Genomic DNA, 15,843 nt, shown 5'->3' with positions numbered 1-15,843 from the left:
TGAAAATACAAGCTGCTTGTCCCAAGTTGTGTCTGTAAGTTGGCGCTGCCCTCACTCACGACGGCCCTGCTGTGGCGTTCACAGCATCCAGGGGAAGACAGCGGAATTCCATGCTGCCTCGCTGTCACATTCGGTCTGGATCACACAAGCGCTCACTTCCATGGGAGGGGAAAGGTTTCACTAGTGACTCAGATGCATAGAACCACAACATGCATACAATTCTGGCAGCACAGAGTGGGCAGAGATGGCCGAGGGTTCCTGGTAGCTGAGCTGCACAGAGGGGAAGGCCACTTCCAGAATACAAGTCCCCCGCACGCCTACCAAACCCTGGGGAGAGCTATAGGACCCTCCCCACAAGCTGCCCAGGTTGGCTTAAATTCAGTGCCTCTGTCACTTTTTGGAGGGCTATCTCGGGACCATCTGTTAATTCTAATTGAGGCAGGGCCTCTGGGCACAGCCTGGTTTTATCTGTCCTTGCCTTTCCCATGACTGCTCGTCAGTATCTTTGTAAATAAGTGGTGGTTTGGTTTTTTTAATTGATAACTTGAAGTTGCTCTATCTCAGCTGTCCCCGTCTTCATCAGCTGGGGCCGCTGTGGTGTCAGTGCCCATGACACCGCAGGAGACTGGAGAAGCCGTGGCTCCTGCCCCCCGGCAGCCTCCCTGTGTAAGGAGGTGATAGTTGTTCACTGGAAAAATAAATAAAAGGCCTAAAGTACGTTCAGGAATTCTTCTCCATGTGCTGCATCTTCCAACTTCATCCTGTCTCTTCCTCTCTTTGTCTGTATTTTTCTATCTTCCTTTCCTTATTTGTTGACTCGTTACTTTGGAATAAGGAAGAGGTGGACTGGTCCAGATGTCCTGCTTATCCACGTCTCCGCTTCCTTCATGATCTTTAGGTTTAAAATTGTGATCAGAAGAGTGCCAGGCCAGGACCAAGTGCTAACAGAGAATGCTAAACATGGGTGGGTCGCCCCCCCCCCTTTTTTTTTTTTTAAGATTTATTTATTTATACAAGCACTGGGTAGTACACTCAGAAGCGCAGGAGGGGGAGAGAATTCACCAGAGCAGGGAACAGAACAGGCAGACTGACGAAGAAGTACACTGCTGAGGGGAGCAGTGAGCGGCAGGAGAGGTCTGCGTGCCAGGTGGGACCCTCGCCCAGTGGCCGGGGATTGAACTGGCGCTGCAGAGACCGCGGGCAGCCCTGCAGCCCAGCGCTCAACTGCTGCGCCACCAGGGGAGGCTTTTTTGGCTCGCTTGCCTTTTCTAGTGAAATGTTGCTGATACATGCAAACTTGGTGACAATAATCAGGGCTCTTTCACGTGATTTTTTCTTTCTTTTTTTAAATATTTATTTATTTATGCAAGAACTGGGGTACAGGCCAGATGCGCGGGAGGGTGAGAGGACTCACCAGAGACAGCGGGGAACAGAACAGGGAGACCGACGAAATACACTGCTGAGGGGAGCAGCGGCTGAGACAAGAGAGGTCTGCCGCGCCATGTGGGATTGAACCGGTGCCGCTGAGGCTGTGGACAACTTCACAGCACTGCACTCAACCGCCTGCGCCACCAGGGGAGGCCCCTCTTTCACTTGTTCTTGATGGGGCCACTGGGCTGGAAATTTGACCCTTACATTGAGCTTCGAAGCTAACTAATGTTGAATTTATTTTGTGGTTACAGATTGATGAGTGTGAGAAGAAAAAGAGGGACGATTATGAAAGTCAAAGCAATCCTGTTTTTAGGAGATACTTAAATAAGATTTTAATTGAAACCAGAAAGCTTGGACTTGTGAGTATTCGGTGGTGCAAATACTAATTAATATTTTTATTAATTTAAAATTGATGCTGTGATACAGGGTCATTATGCTTTAGCAGAGAATACCTGGCTCACCCTTTTACCCAAACCTATTCATGCAGGAGGAAAGGCCCCAGCCTGCTTGCAGTGGGGCTGGTGGGAGGCAGATGGTGCCGCCCTCGCCTTTTTCAGCTCTGAGCGGCTATACCGCCTCAGTGAGCTTGGGCCGAGGAGATGGTGGTAAATTTGCTGTTTGAATTGTGCTAAACAGGAACTTAGTGAACTCATGTCTTGGTAAGAAAATTCTGTCTTGGTCCTTTCGCATTCTACCACTTCCACCCTTTTTTGTATCTATATGACCGATGTAAGATGAATTTATGTGGAAGAAAAGAGTGTTGTGTTAAGCGGCTTTTGCCCTAGCTGTTTCCCTTGGCAAGTGCTGCTTTGCAGAGTCGTCACTGTTTACATGTTTGTAGTTCATGTTAACATCCATCTTTTAGAGACATTGTTTTCATGGTGAGAAGTCAAAACATTGAGAAAACAAAGGGAAGGAGAGGAGTGCTAGATGAGCCGTGTGATCTCGCCTTGTGCTGGAAGTGCCCAGGCAGACATGCGTATAGGGCCCGCCGGTGTGTTCCAACTGCGAGGTCCTGTGCTAGAAGAGGCCGAGAAATACCTGAAATGGAGAAGCTCGGAAATGCTTAGTTTCTGGTTTGTTAAAAATATGACCAGTGACTGCTCTTTTTATGCTTACTGGTGATTTGTGACATTTTGGTTTTTGTCATTTTACAATGACTTTTTAATATTTATGTATTTTCTCTTTATAGAAAGAAAAGAATCTTGAATTAACTAGTTAATGCATGCAAACCGTTTATAGTGATTTTGCTAGCCTGAACTCACACTAATAAAGGTAGTTATATCATGTATGTTCATGGGAATCCACATTTTGCTGCTTTTTGAGGTCCCTTATTTGTGCTACTACAAATTTAGGCTTTCAAAACTGGAACAAGGTCAAAATTGAATCATAATAAAGATGTGCGGTCAGTCATTATGTGTGGATTCTGTCCTGGTGAATTTGCCTGCTCACTAAACTAGTTGTAACTCCACTCATGGCTCGTGACTGTCACTGTTGGTCATATTCAGAGCAAGACGGCCTTAGCCGGCATCAAGCGCGGCCATGTTCTGCCTTTCTTGTCCTACTATGAACAAGTAAATTTTTTTTTTAAGTTGTAACATTTATTTATTTATTTTTAAAGAGATTTATTTATTTATTTATACATACAAGCACTGGGTACAGTCAGAAGCGCGGGAGGGTGAGAGAGTTCATCAGAGCCAGAGCGGGGAGCAGAGCAGGCAGACTGATGAAGTACACTGCTGAGGGGAGCAGCGGGCGGCAGGAGAGGTCTGCACGCCACGTGGGACCCTCCTCCGGTGGCCGGGGAGCATCTGGCCGGGGAGCAGCTGGGGATCAAACCGGCGCTGCAGAGGCTGCGGGCAGCTTCACAACCCAGCGCTCAACCGCTGTGCCACCAGGGAGGCCCTGAACAAGTTATTTTTAATGGTCTATTTAGTGCTGCATTTTCCAAACTTTGTTGTGATTGATGGTAGTTTTGCTTTTTTCAGAAGCTCACAGGTGTAGTGCTACCTTACTGTTTCTCAGCATAGGGTGGCTATAATCTGTCTTACCAGAAATTATCTAACATTCCCAAATTAGATAATCTTAGTTCAGGCATGTGTTACAAAGTTAGGGAGAGAGAGAGAGAGAGAGAGAAAGAGAGAGAGTGTGTGTACACACACACAGCTATACACTCTAGCTACATATCCACTCTGTGTTATGTAATATATATTAACATATATGTTAAATAAGGTGTTTTTTAAACAAACACATAAAAAGGTTATGTGTTGATTGATAAAATGTATGCTCAGACATCCAAGCCTGTTTCCTGTAGGATCACGGTTCAGCATTTGCTAACTAGTGTCCAGGTGACTTTATAGAACCTAACTACTGCAGATCACCAGAATCAGCCTCAGTCTATTAAAATGTGCAGTATCTTGTACAAGTTTTATTTTTCATGGTTTTTAAAGATTTATTTATGCATATAAGAACTGGGGTAGAGGCCAGAGGTGTGGGGGGGGCGGTGAGAGGAGTCACCAGAGACAGAGCGGGGAACAGAACAGGCAGCCTGACTGAAATACACTACTGAGGGGAGCAGCGGTCGAGTCAGGAGAGGTCTGCTGCACCATATGGGTAGCTTCCTGGCTGGGGTCGAACTCGTGCTGCAGTAGCTGTGGATAGCTTCACTGGTTGCGTCTCAACCCCTTGCACCACCAGGGAGGCCCAATTTTTCATGTTTTATCTTTGGTTTTCTTAATTGCGGTGAGACAGATACCATTACTCTTACATATATGTAAATATTATGAAGTTATTATATATTTAGGTCTAACTTGGTTTTTGCCTTAAAATGTTTCATGATAGAATATGATAGAATTTTCCTTTTCTGTTTTTTTTAATTTAAAATTTAATTCAGTCCGATGAAGACAAAGGCGACTTGCATTATGACGCTGAAATTATCCTTACACGACAAACCCTATTAGAAATACAGAAGTTTCTCAATGGAGAGGAGTGGAAACCAGGAGCCTTGGATGATGCCCTGAGTGATATCTTAATTAATTTTAAGGTTCATAATTTTGAAAGATGGAAGTGGCGATTTGAAGATTACTTTGGAGTGGATCCGTATGATGTGTTCATGGTAAGATGGGAGAAGGGAGACTCGATTAGCAGTTTCTGTTTTTAGATACTTTGGAAACCCAACCCCCCCCCCCCAATAATTCTGGTAAGAACCTGTACCAAGTCACTAAGTTGACAAACATGCCGCAAAATGGTACAAATGATTTTACATATTTGAGTCCAATTCTTTTGTCTGTGTTGACGACGATCTGTTTTTAGGGGGGCAGATGACCGGGCACTGACTCTTCTTTCTGCTCCTTTTTGTTCTCGAGGTGCTTTTATGCCTGCTGTGTGTTGTGATGCTGATAATGGCAGCTGCAAAGCTGTGCATGAATGTTCGTTGGTACACACTGCTGGCATTTGTCCTTTTCATCAGTTTTGTCTTCAGTTTGGGATGGAATTGGATCTATTTATATAAGGTACTGAATGGGTGGGAGATTTTAAAATTCGAAAATATTATTTCACAATGAAAAGTAGACTATAGATGATTTAGAACTAATGTCTTGCCTCTCATGAGGGTCAGAAGGCAGGGATTGGAGGTGGGGCCGGGGGAGGAGATTGGTGGCTGGTCGGCTATATTTTGCCTTCTTGACCGGTTAGTGGGGGAAAAGCTGCAATTCTAATTTTCATGACCCAGTTTCTGATGGGTGGCATTTGGACGGCTAAATCAGAGCAAAGGTTGGGAGACACATTTTAAAAATTCTTAGGTAGATAATTTGGCACATGTCCTATTCTTTTCTAGAAAAATGATACCAAAACACCAGTTTTTAAAAGGTTATTTTCTGAATTTAAAAATGGTATGTTCTGGTAGAAAATTTAGAGAAACAAATTTTAATTTTTTAAAGATAACAATTATATCACCTAAAGATAACTACTCCCAATATTTTGAGTCATTTCCAGTCTTTTCCTGAATTTCAATTCTTTGAAAATTGGGATCATAGAAATTTAAAAGAAGCACCATTGTTCCTGTCAAAATAACGTAGTCCTTAAAGGAAATTTTAAGTCTTTCTAGCAGGATGAGCCAGGTTAGCCAATTATTTCAGTGAATTCATCGCACTAAATCAGTTATATTTCCTTAAACCTTTTGCTCTAAGTTCTATAACTTTTAGATCTAATTATTTACAAATTAAAAGAAGAAAGGTGGTTTGGTTGAATATTGTTCTTTCAATGATTTCTTCCCCCTGGAGCTTTGATTTATAAAAGATATCTTTCCTTTGGTCATTTGTGCTGAAAACTATCTGAAGCAAGATACCATTTTATCATGAGTTGTAAAAGAAAGTGAGAGGTGTCATTATATCTAACTATTGCGGGCACAGTGTGTACTATATTTGAATTAATGAACTTTTTTTTTAACAATCTTAGTAAAATAGTTTCCTTTTATTACTACATGATTACTTTAAAGGCAGTTGTAGTTTAAATATTACATATATTTCTTATATTAAAAATTTTTTAAACACTCTGGTCTGGATGAATAGTGAAGACAGGCTTTGAGGTTTTTTGGATGCGCAGGTGCAGCTTTCATTGTTAGCCACCTTGCATTTTCCCTTTGCTCTCGCCAGCTGGCTTTCGCTCAGCATCAGGCCGAAGTCGCCAAGATGGAGCCACTGAACAACGTGTGTGCTGAGAAGATGGACTGGGCTGGAAGTCTCTGGGGTATAGTGTTCTCACTTCGCCTGATTTAAAACACTGTCTGAGAATGTGAAAACATACTAGTGATTGCAAAGAAATGCCAGAATGCCAGAAGGAGGTTTTTTAATGACTGAATCTTTAAGATCAGAAGAACTTTCGAGAGCCTTGGGTTTAAGACCGTTCATTGGCCCTTGTGTGCATGCATTGCACTGGGAAGGACGGAAACTGCCGGCTCAGATGTTGTGTCACCCTTCACGAGGCCGAAGGGGCCTGCTCGCGAGCTCTCCTAGTCCTTAGCACAGTGTCTGGTGTGTTCTGTATCTTCACAGATGCTTATTCAAGCAGTGTCACTGTGTATGTGACTTGATACCTCTCGTAGACGTAATCGCGTTAACTTATGAAATCTCATAGCTTTACTTATTTTTGGTTTTTACTAAGGGGAAATTACTTTTGTCTTCTGTACTTTTTCTTCTATATTTTATAAACATTCTCACTGATGTTGACGGCCTTTCGTGATGTGTATCTGGCAATGGTTTAATGTTGAGAGGCCCTTTGTAAATGTAAGCCCATAGTGACAGACCCAGGATAAAATCTCAGCAGATTCTACAAATCAGGGTGTCCAGATTAATGTTTCATAAAAAGTTCATGGGAACTAAACAAAATTGGCCTTGCTTGCTGACTTCTGGGGACAAATAAATGCCCCCCCCCGCCCCCCGCCAGCCCAGGCTAGTATATAATTGTACATAAACCTGATTTAGAAAAATTGGGAGGACTGATGTTCTACTTTATTTTATAAAATGAGTAAAAAACTGACTTTTGTAATTAAAATTGAGTGAGTGTAGATTCACAGGTAGCTGGGAAGAAATAATATCAAGAGATCCTGTTTATTGTTTACCCATCCCCCGAGGAGGAGACATCTTGCACAGCTGCAGTAGTTCTGTGTCATAGTTGATACTGGTTATCAACTGTAACACAGGCCACCCCAGTTTTACCTGGATTCATTTATTATGAGTAAGGAACTTTTAACCGTTATTTTAGAAATTTTCATAAAATATTTTATCAGCATATGACTTGTATTTTTGAATGGATTTTATTTTATTATTTTTTAAAGATTTATTTATGCATACAAGAACTGGGGTACAGGCCAGAGTTGGGGAGGTGAGAGGATTCACCAGAAACAGTGGAGAACAGAACAGGCAGACTGACTGAAACACACTGCTGAGGGGAGCAGCGGGCGAGACAGGAGAGGTCTGCCGCGCCATATGGGTAGCTCCCTGGCCAGGGATCGAACTCATGCTGCAGTGGCTGTGGATAGCTTCATAGGTTGCGTCCTAACCCCTTGCACCACCAGGGAGGCCCTTGAATGGATTTTAAAAATAAATATGATTTTGGACTTAAAATGAAAAATTTAAAAATCAACATTACAGAAGTCTTTTAAAACAATTTAAGATTTTTGAGGGGGGCAGGGAGGCGGAAGGATGAAGCCAAAATATTGTCTTATTTGGAAAGGAAATGTGATCTTTTTTAATGACTCAGTGTTTTGTCTGTTTCTCTAAATAGAATGGTTAACAAGTACTTGGACCTATAAGGATGACCCATGCCAAAAATACTATGAGCTCTTAGTAGTCAACCCTATTTGGTTGGTCCCACCAGCAAAGGTATAGAATAATTTTGTAAAATTACTTATACAAAGTAAGTCAGTCTCTTGTATTTATTAAAAATTATTAGTGTTTTTAGAATCCTTTTGGTAATAAAACCTTTGTTCTAGAAAAAATACTTCCATTACAGTGATTTTCCATGTCAAGCATAAGACAGCATTGTAATTTGTAACAAGAAGTTAGCCTCAGTACAGTGATTTTTGGCTCATTCTATGTGCCTAAAAGTGCTTTGAGAAAAAAAACTTAGGTTGCTCTCATTTTAGGTAGTGACGCTTACGCTTACCAGCTTTGTCACGGACCCACTGAAGCACGTCGGCAAAGGCATCGGGGAGTTTATCCGAGCACTCATGAAGGAGATCCCGGTGCTGCTTCACATTCCAGTGCTGCTGATCATGGCCTTAGCTGTCCTGGTTAGTACAGAGCACTGGGGACAATTTCCGGGATTTACAGAAAAAAGCCAATTCTAAAATTATTTATCAGGCTGCTTTGATGTTGTAGGTCAGGCTAAGTTAATACAGGGCCAGGATAGCCAATAAAATTTGAAAAATCATTACAAAGACCTGTCAATCAACTGGACACACTTTACTTGAATGACAACAATGGTAGTTATGCACCAGGACGTCAGCAGCTCTGTAGTTGATTTGGTGGTTTTCACACTGTTCTCAGGCAGGACCCTTTTGCATTTTTAAGAACTGAAGACCACAGGGTTCTTGTTTATGGGTACTTTAATTATTGATATTTTCTATATTAGAAATTAAAACTAAGTCGTATTTAAAATAGAAGCATGCAGCTGTGAGCCGTCAGTGGAGAAAATCACTTTAGCCACAGGAGGAAAACTGTTGTACGCTCACGAGGGGACAAGGAAGACAGCGCGTAATGTCTGTGTAATTAAAGTTCGACTTTACAGATCCCTTGAAAGAGTCACAGGGATCTTCCTGTGCGTCCCTGAGCCAGACCCTGAGAACTGCTGCCTAGTTATCCCCAGGAGAGATGTTCCTCGGTACCTGCAGAATTTTGCTGTAGTCGAAGCCAAGTTTGTAAAATAAACAAACCCACAGGAGAATGTTTGCATAATACTGTACAACTTCAAATAATTTTCAAAACTTCGCATGGTGGGTGTGAGTACAAACAACATACGAACAATTGTCAGATTAGTATCTGCCAATATAAATTTCTACATTTTAGCATAACTTTGTAATTCAGTTGAAGTGTGTCCAACTGACTGAAATGTCTATGCCATGATTTCTCAGATTTTATTGGCTCTTCTGGCCCAGTATTCATCTAAAAGGTCTCTAATGAAGAAAACAGTGAGATTGACTTCGGTCTATATATGCCACAAGTTGTAAGTCAGCCGTTAAGTACTCAGTAATGTGTATTTCTTTTCCTTCTAGAGCTGCTGCTATGGTTTTGGGACATCTATTCATAGGGTGAGGTTTTCTGGAGGTCCTGAGAGAGAGCCACCCAGGGCACTTCAGCCGGGTGACAGAAGACAGCAGCGGGAAATTGGCTATAGACCCCATGCTGGAGCAGGTGATGCAGATTTCTATTACAAGAGCCAGATTGGCCCCAGTGAGCAGGGTCCTTATGAAAACCCGTGTGAGGGCAGAACAGATGCTTGGAGTCAGAGAACTGCTGACCTGAGGTTTCAGATGGGCAACAAGAGCCCTGAAGTTCTCCGGGCATCCGACTTGCCAGACTCAGAGGCGAAAGAGCATCCCCCGGTGGTGCCCAGTGTAAGTTAGCAACCGTTTGTTTTGCTGTCACCTCATAGCGGGCGGGAGTGCTTCCTGTAGAGCTTTTGGTTGGTTTTTACTCTCTCCCCTTTACTGTTAACTATATCATTAGTGATGTCAAAAGGTAGTCCAGCCTCCTCAGCAGGAATAAAATGAAATTTTTTATGTTAAATACTATTTAGCAGTAGTTTGTTAGAACTGTTGGTGATTTGTGATTAACTTTATAGGAAACAGCTGAGTAGGATTAACATTTCTGAAATTTCTACCTTTGAAGACATCAGAAGGACATTTTTATGGAGGCCTGGCATTTTAGAGAACCCACAGGAAGCCCCTAAAGGCTTAGCTGGGTGGAAGAGTGGGCTGGGGAGGTTATCAAAAACCTCACTTTCCCAAGTCTCTTCCGCCGCCGGCTGGCTGGACTGTACTTTTTACCCCAAGAGTGGTGAAGCAGAGACGGCTTACCCTCCGTTGGTGACCAGCTGAAGAGACATTCCTGCTGTGTTCAAGAAATCTGTTTTGTCATCTGCGATGTTGAAGTTGCAGCCATAAACCTTGGGGAAGTGGTTTTGAGCACAGTAGAATCTTGGAAATAATAGAATTCTTTTTGAAACTTTTAAGATGTTCCTTGGAGCTTTAATAGTTACTGGTTGTCACTCCTCAGAAATCTTTATGTGGCTTCCCATCTCATTTGAAGAGAACCCAAAGACACTGAGGGGGGGGCCTAGAGGTGTCCTGGGGCTTCCTTGATCTGGCCCTGCCCCCACCTGTGACTCCCCTGCTGTCCGAGCGTGTGTCCTCCAGCCTCGCTCTGCACTCTGTAGAATGCTGCTCCCCTTGGAGTCACAGGGCTCGTCAAGCCTTTCATACCACCTTTTTAAAGAGCAGTTGGCCTCTACCCCTGCCCTACCCCACTTCCAGCGTAGTACTACTTGATTTCCCCCCAACCTAAAGTTCGTGTCCGTGGAGGCAAGGGATTTTGTCTGTTCTGTTTCTGCTGTAGCGTCAGCACTGAGAACATAATGTGTCTCTGCGCAGTACATATTGCCGGAGCTGTTCTCAGCAGGCAGCATGAGCAGCACTAGTCACCAGTCCTCTTGGCCCTCCCTAAGCTGGGTTCCTAGACCACTTGGCAGACCCCGAGTCCCACTCCTCCGAGCACCGTTCTGTGAGGCTTCGTGACATCTAATTACCATCCACTAAAACCAGGATCTGCGATTTGTTTGCTACGACAGGTTTGCATAGGAACTTGTTTAAATGTGTATGATTGCAAACCTTCACATTACATTAAACAGTTAAACTTCTCTGCTTACAGCATAAATCACCTACTGTGGCTACAAAGCCCCAGGAGCCCGGCGTGATCCCAGCAGCGCACGCCCTGATGGAAAGCAGCACCCAGGGTGGCCAGGTGGCCCAGACTGTCTGTGACCAAGGAAGACCAGAGCCCGGGGAAGGGTTACCCGCAGCGGAAAAGGCCCCTCTCAGGACTGATGCCAAAGGCAGCCCCGAAGAATGCGGCCCATGCAGCACAGGGGGCACCGCAGCAGGACTGTGCGCAGAGCATCTGGATGGCAGCCCGTGTGCTAGCGGCTAGTGGACAGCAGACGAGGCATGGACACGGCGCCGAGGTTCTCTGGGTTTTGGAAAGTATTGTCGTCACGGCTGTTTACTTTAGTCTCTCAATAGCTCATACTTACGACACTGTGCCAACTGAAACAGTATTTTTGTTGAAAATCAGAATTAACAAATATCTGTATGTAGATTTTTAAAATGTCATTCTTTGATATTAAGAGACATAGCACAAAACTTAGATGTGGTAATTTTGGAACAGGCTGTCATGGTGAACGTGTGGCTGGAGTGAACTAGGGGACCTAGAAACAGCTTGTTGACAGGTACATGTAGCAGCCAGTTAACCACCATATGCTGCCAAGTGGAAGTCCTACTATGCTGACTTGCTACCGGACAGTTGGTAGCCCTGATTTGGATTCAGATGTTTTCCAAGTGGTAGGTTTATGAGCAGCATCCAATGTAGCCAATTCACCTAGCTCTTCAGGTACATCAGCTTCATAGCGCAGCACAGAGCCTGCGTCCCCCGTCAGTTGTCTCTGGAGGCTGTGCACAGGTCAGTGGGCCTGCACTGTCCCGTCCCGCCTTCCTCTAAACGCCTGCAGCGGTTACTAGCCGGCTTTATTCTCTGCTAAGATGGCTGAGGTTGCTGGATGGCACAGTAGACCTGTCATCTCAGCTTTACACAGTCAGTAGACTGAGAATGGCTTTATCTCCTTCCTGTGCAGTGAGGTACACGGTTTCTGAGACTGATTTTCCTTGCTACTCAGAAGCCCAGCAGCTAGATATCCCTGTACCATGTGTTACAGCGAACCATGTGCAGTTCCAATTCTAAGACATCGCTGCTTAGAAAGGACAACTGATCAGGAAAACAGTGGAATGTTCTTAACAGGCAGGTGATACACAGTCAACATTTAACTTATTTTGATTTTTAAAACTCTTCTTGTTTTAAACTTTTTTAAAAAGCAGTTTATGTATTTTATACAAGGACCTAGCTAGAAAGCAAATTTCACTTATATTCAGGTATCCTTTGTTTTAACCTTCACACTACAAGTATGTTTAGCTGTTTACTAAAAATACTAGACAGGATTAGTCTTAATTTTTGTGCAGGTGTTTGTTTAAAAAAAATATTCAAATCATTTTTTTTTTTTTTAACATGAAATCAGAATACCCCTTTTTGGCTCTCAGAAGCATCATAATCTTATGTGTCAGTATTTTCTAGTATATTGTAACAAACATCCTTAGTATTTCATCAGGAAGTTAATCTTTTCCCCAGTGTGTGTTTGCAGGTAATATGGAATATAGCAACTAGCTAATGCAGTAGCAGCATCTCACCAATGCAATGCCTGCAGTCTGGGATAGATTTTGCAGATCACCGCCTGTAATGTAGTTCGCTCCAGGCACTAGGCCTGTTCGCACTGGCTGTGACTGTGACTGCTGCAAGGTGAGGGCTGGCCTCTGAGCTGTGATCTGATTCCAAAGCGAAGAAAATGCTGGTGATAAGTCAGGAGAGTGAATGTTGCTTACACTCCCGACTGCTTTCTCTCAAAAACAATCGTCAACAAAATATTTAAAATTTTATCTGTGTATTTGCATTACAGATAACCATTTGGGGACGAAGCCTTTGACATCCAGCAAGGCATCATGGCTACTGCTGTTGAATGATGGCAGTCAAGGCCGGTTAGAGAGGCTTGTTTATGGTCTAGTTAGTACTTAGTTAAAATCATGGACTGTCGTGTAAGTTCCTAGGGAAATCAGAATGGGGTAGACAGCTTTTAAGGGTTTTTTAATGAAAAGAGGTTAAATGTTTACAGGGCATAAGAACTGCCACATTAAATAAACATTTTTACATTGCGGTTTGGTATGCTTATCGTTGCTCCTTGAACATGCTCATAAAAACCCCGTGACATTTCTGTAGTTTTTAAAAGTATGGTAGCGAGTATTTTAATATCCTACATATACTATATAAAACATGCTAATCCAGGTGTTAACTGATCTTAGAGTCAAGAATAATCCCCACCCCCTCTTAGCTCTGAATGTGATTCTAGGTTAACTGTATTTCTTTTATTTTTTTAAACATTGGCCATTTGGAGAAGCAGTTCTCAATGTTTGCCCATCAAAACTACCTGAAGGATTTTTAGAAAGAACAGAGGCCCAGATTCCATCACAGCTGTACGGAAGCAGCCGACGGTGACGGAAATGCCAGCTTGCTTCAGGTGTGGGTATTTGCATTATGCTTTACGGTCCAGGGTCTTTTCTGTCTTGTTGAGTTTTGCGAAACTTAGTGAGGTCCTAGTAAATCCCTTCAGTTTCTGGGAGGAGGCTGAGGCTTAAAATCACGCTTGATTTTTGAGTTTTCTATTTCATACTACTACATTAGTGTTTGTTCTTGTTATTAGGTCCCATAAAAGTTTCGCAATGGGAGATACAATTTTAAATCATTTTATTAAAAAGCATGCTAGAAGAAATTTTTTATAATGACTGTGGCCTGAAGGTTTTTTTTTTGTTTTGTTTTTTAATATACAATGTATGCTTTCTCATCTCAGTGCTGGTCCCTGTGACGCTCCCACCACCCGTTCACCCATGCTCTTCCCACCTGTCATGATCCGGCAGAATGTCTCTGGTTTATAGCTGCTTCTTGATTTTGATTTTCACTTTATTATAACTTTTTTTGAAAAAGATTATTTATGCATACAAGAGCTGGGATACAGGCCAGAGATGTGGGGCGTGAGAGGATTCACCAGAGATAGAGTGGGGAACAGAACAGGCAGACTGACTGAAATGCACTGCTGAGGGGAGCAGCGGGCGAGACAGGAGAGGTCTGCTACGCCATATGGGTAGCTCCCTGGCAGGCCAGGGATCGAGCTCGTGCTGCAGAGGCTACGGATTGCTTCACAGTGCCGTGAAGGGCTTATTAACCCCTTGTGCCACCAGGGAGGCCCTATTATAACTTTTTTTCTTCTCCCTGATCCCTTATGTAGAGCCCCTACATTCCTCCTATAAGTGAAACCATCCAGTTTTTTTCTTTCTGGCTTATTTCACTGAGCATGATCCCTTCCAGCTCCATCCATGTTGCTGCAAATGGCATGAGTTTATCTTTTTTTGATTGCTGACTAATATTTCAATGTATGTACCACATCTTCTTGATCAGTCATCTATTTTTGGGTGGTTTCCATAGCTTTCCTATTGTAAATAGTGCTGCTGTAAACATAGGGGTAGCTACTGAAGGTAGATTTTCTTAAAGGAGAAAAACTTTAGTTTTGGGGACTACTCAACATTTTTACATGTTTGTTAGGTACATTATTTTTACTGAACAACATAATTTCTCATAACCCATGGTTAAGTATAAAAAATGCCTATTTTTTAAAACTTAGGAAATTAAATCCTAGACTAGAATTTAATACTCTTACTTTACAAACACTAGCTAAAGGAATACACTCCCATGCAGTACTCACAAAAGTTGAAGCACCTTTATAGACACCGCCACCCTGAAGTGTCCAGAGGAATGTTGATATTACACTAGCAAAGGCTAAGTATTTACACTATTCTGAAAACATTTTAGCCTATATTACAGTGCCATGATTTCTCCTTTTAAGGAAAATGATAGACTGAATTTCCCTGCAGTGTTCTGAGAGGAAATAAGGTCACTTTTAAAAATACATCCATGGTAACTAGTGGTTGCTTAATTTTTTCCTGAATTTTTAAGGTCCACCAAAGCACTACATTGCAAACGGTCCTTTAGCCCAAATTCAGTGTCTCTGTTTTGATCTCGTTGTAAAAGAACTCTCTGTTCATCCATTCTTTTTGCCTGAGACCGTAAAATAAGGCTGAAAAAGTCCTCATCTGGTACCGTTGGTCCCTTCGAGGCAGCAGGCGGTGGGGCGCATCTTTGATCGTCGAGTCGGGACCCCTAAAGATGCAGGAGAGGAGCGTGAGCATGTCCTTTAGGTGAGAAGTTAGTATTGTCACCCACCGCTTAGCTTTGTAAAGTTTCATTTACCATGATGCCTTTTTTTTTTTTTTTTTTGGTGGGACCCTCCCCGGCGGCCTGGGAACGAACCGGCGCTGCAGAGGCTGTGGGCAGCCTCGCAGCCCAGCGCTTAACAGCTGCGCCACCGGGGGAGGCCCACCATGATGCTCTTTTTATTCAACCTGTTTCAGTTCTGCATGTTGATTTTAAATTCTGCTGCTCTACTTAATTTGTTTTAATCCTGACAGGTGTTTTTGTGTGTGTGTGAAATCTTTAGGTTTCCCTACATGTATGATCTGAACTTTCAGTACTATGTTGAATTCAAGCGGGCCTCCTTATTCCTCATCTTAGAGAAAAGCTTCATATTTATTGATGGTTTGTGCCTGTTGCTAGATATGTGTCTCCAACATTCTTGAATCCACTGGAACCACCGCCCACCTTTAATTTCCTTCCCTTAGATAGAACCAATCACTCCCTGACATAGCTCACCCACACCGCAGCTGGTTGTAACTGGAGGACACATCAGCTGTCCTGGCTGGCCTTTCTTCCGTGACCGTGAATCCTCCTGTCAGCACAACTCAGCAACCCTAACTTGTCCTTGCTCGTCATTATATGCTCTGGCCCCAATCTCAGCTGACAGCCCCTTGGCTGAGAAAAGCAGCCAGAGAGAATTCCTTCTCACCTACGCAAGGCTCACCTTTATCCCTAGCCCCTGCCAGTGAATGATTCTTTTGTATGTACTATCTCCCCTTTCACGCTTCCCCTC

The 15,843-nt window shown here is 43.1% G+C and overlaps 2 protein-coding genes across 5 annotated transcripts in view; one reads left to right on the top strand and one right to left on the bottom strand.

The window, feature by feature from the left end:
* Positions 1 to 15,843, top strand: part of CLCC1 (chloride channel CLIC like 1) — a 38,148-nt gene that overhangs the window by 12,318 nt on the left and 9,987 nt on the right. For 2 of the 3 annotated variants that reach the window (XM_054691747.1, XM_037498904.2), the window contains exons 4-11: positions 1,683 to 1,790; positions 4,325 to 4,546; positions 4,797 to 4,943; positions 6,084 to 6,177; positions 7,714 to 7,811; positions 8,075 to 8,221; positions 9,203 to 9,544; positions 10,857 to 15,111. In XM_054691747.1, coding sequence (XP_054547722.1) covers positions 1,683 to 1,790; positions 4,325 to 4,546; positions 4,797 to 4,943; positions 6,084 to 6,177; positions 7,714 to 7,811; positions 8,075 to 8,221; positions 9,203 to 9,544; positions 10,857 to 11,135 — 1,437 coding nt within the window. In that variant the 3' untranslated portion in view covers positions 11,136 to 15,111. Of the gene's footprint in view, positions 1 to 1,682; positions 1,791 to 4,324; positions 4,547 to 4,796; positions 4,944 to 6,083; positions 6,178 to 7,713; positions 7,812 to 8,074; positions 8,222 to 9,202; positions 9,545 to 10,856; positions 15,112 to 15,843 lie in introns of those variants that run through there. The other variant, XR_008550426.1, reaches the window with a different exon arrangement.
* The window catches only part of GPSM2 (G protein signaling modulator 2), a 36,254-nt gene continuing 32,691 nt past the window's right edge, over positions 12,281 to 15,843 (bottom strand). For both annotated transcript variants that reach the window (XM_037498184.2, XM_037498186.2), the window contains one exon: positions 12,281 to 15,017. In XM_037498184.2, coding sequence (XP_037354081.1) covers positions 14,790 to 15,017 — 228 coding nt within the window. In that variant the 3' untranslated portion in view covers positions 12,281 to 14,789. The remainder of the gene's footprint in view (positions 15,018 to 15,843) is intronic.

The sequence above is a fragment of the Talpa occidentalis genome, unplaced genomic scaffold, assembly GCF_014898055.3.
Source record: "Talpa occidentalis isolate TD23 unplaced genomic scaffold, MPIMG_talOcc4v2.1 talOcc4.9, whole genome shotgun sequence".
NCBI lineage: Eukaryota > Metazoa > Chordata > Mammalia > Eulipotyphla > Talpidae > Talpa > Talpa occidentalis.
This window is presented reverse-complemented; position numbering and strand designations above follow the sequence as displayed.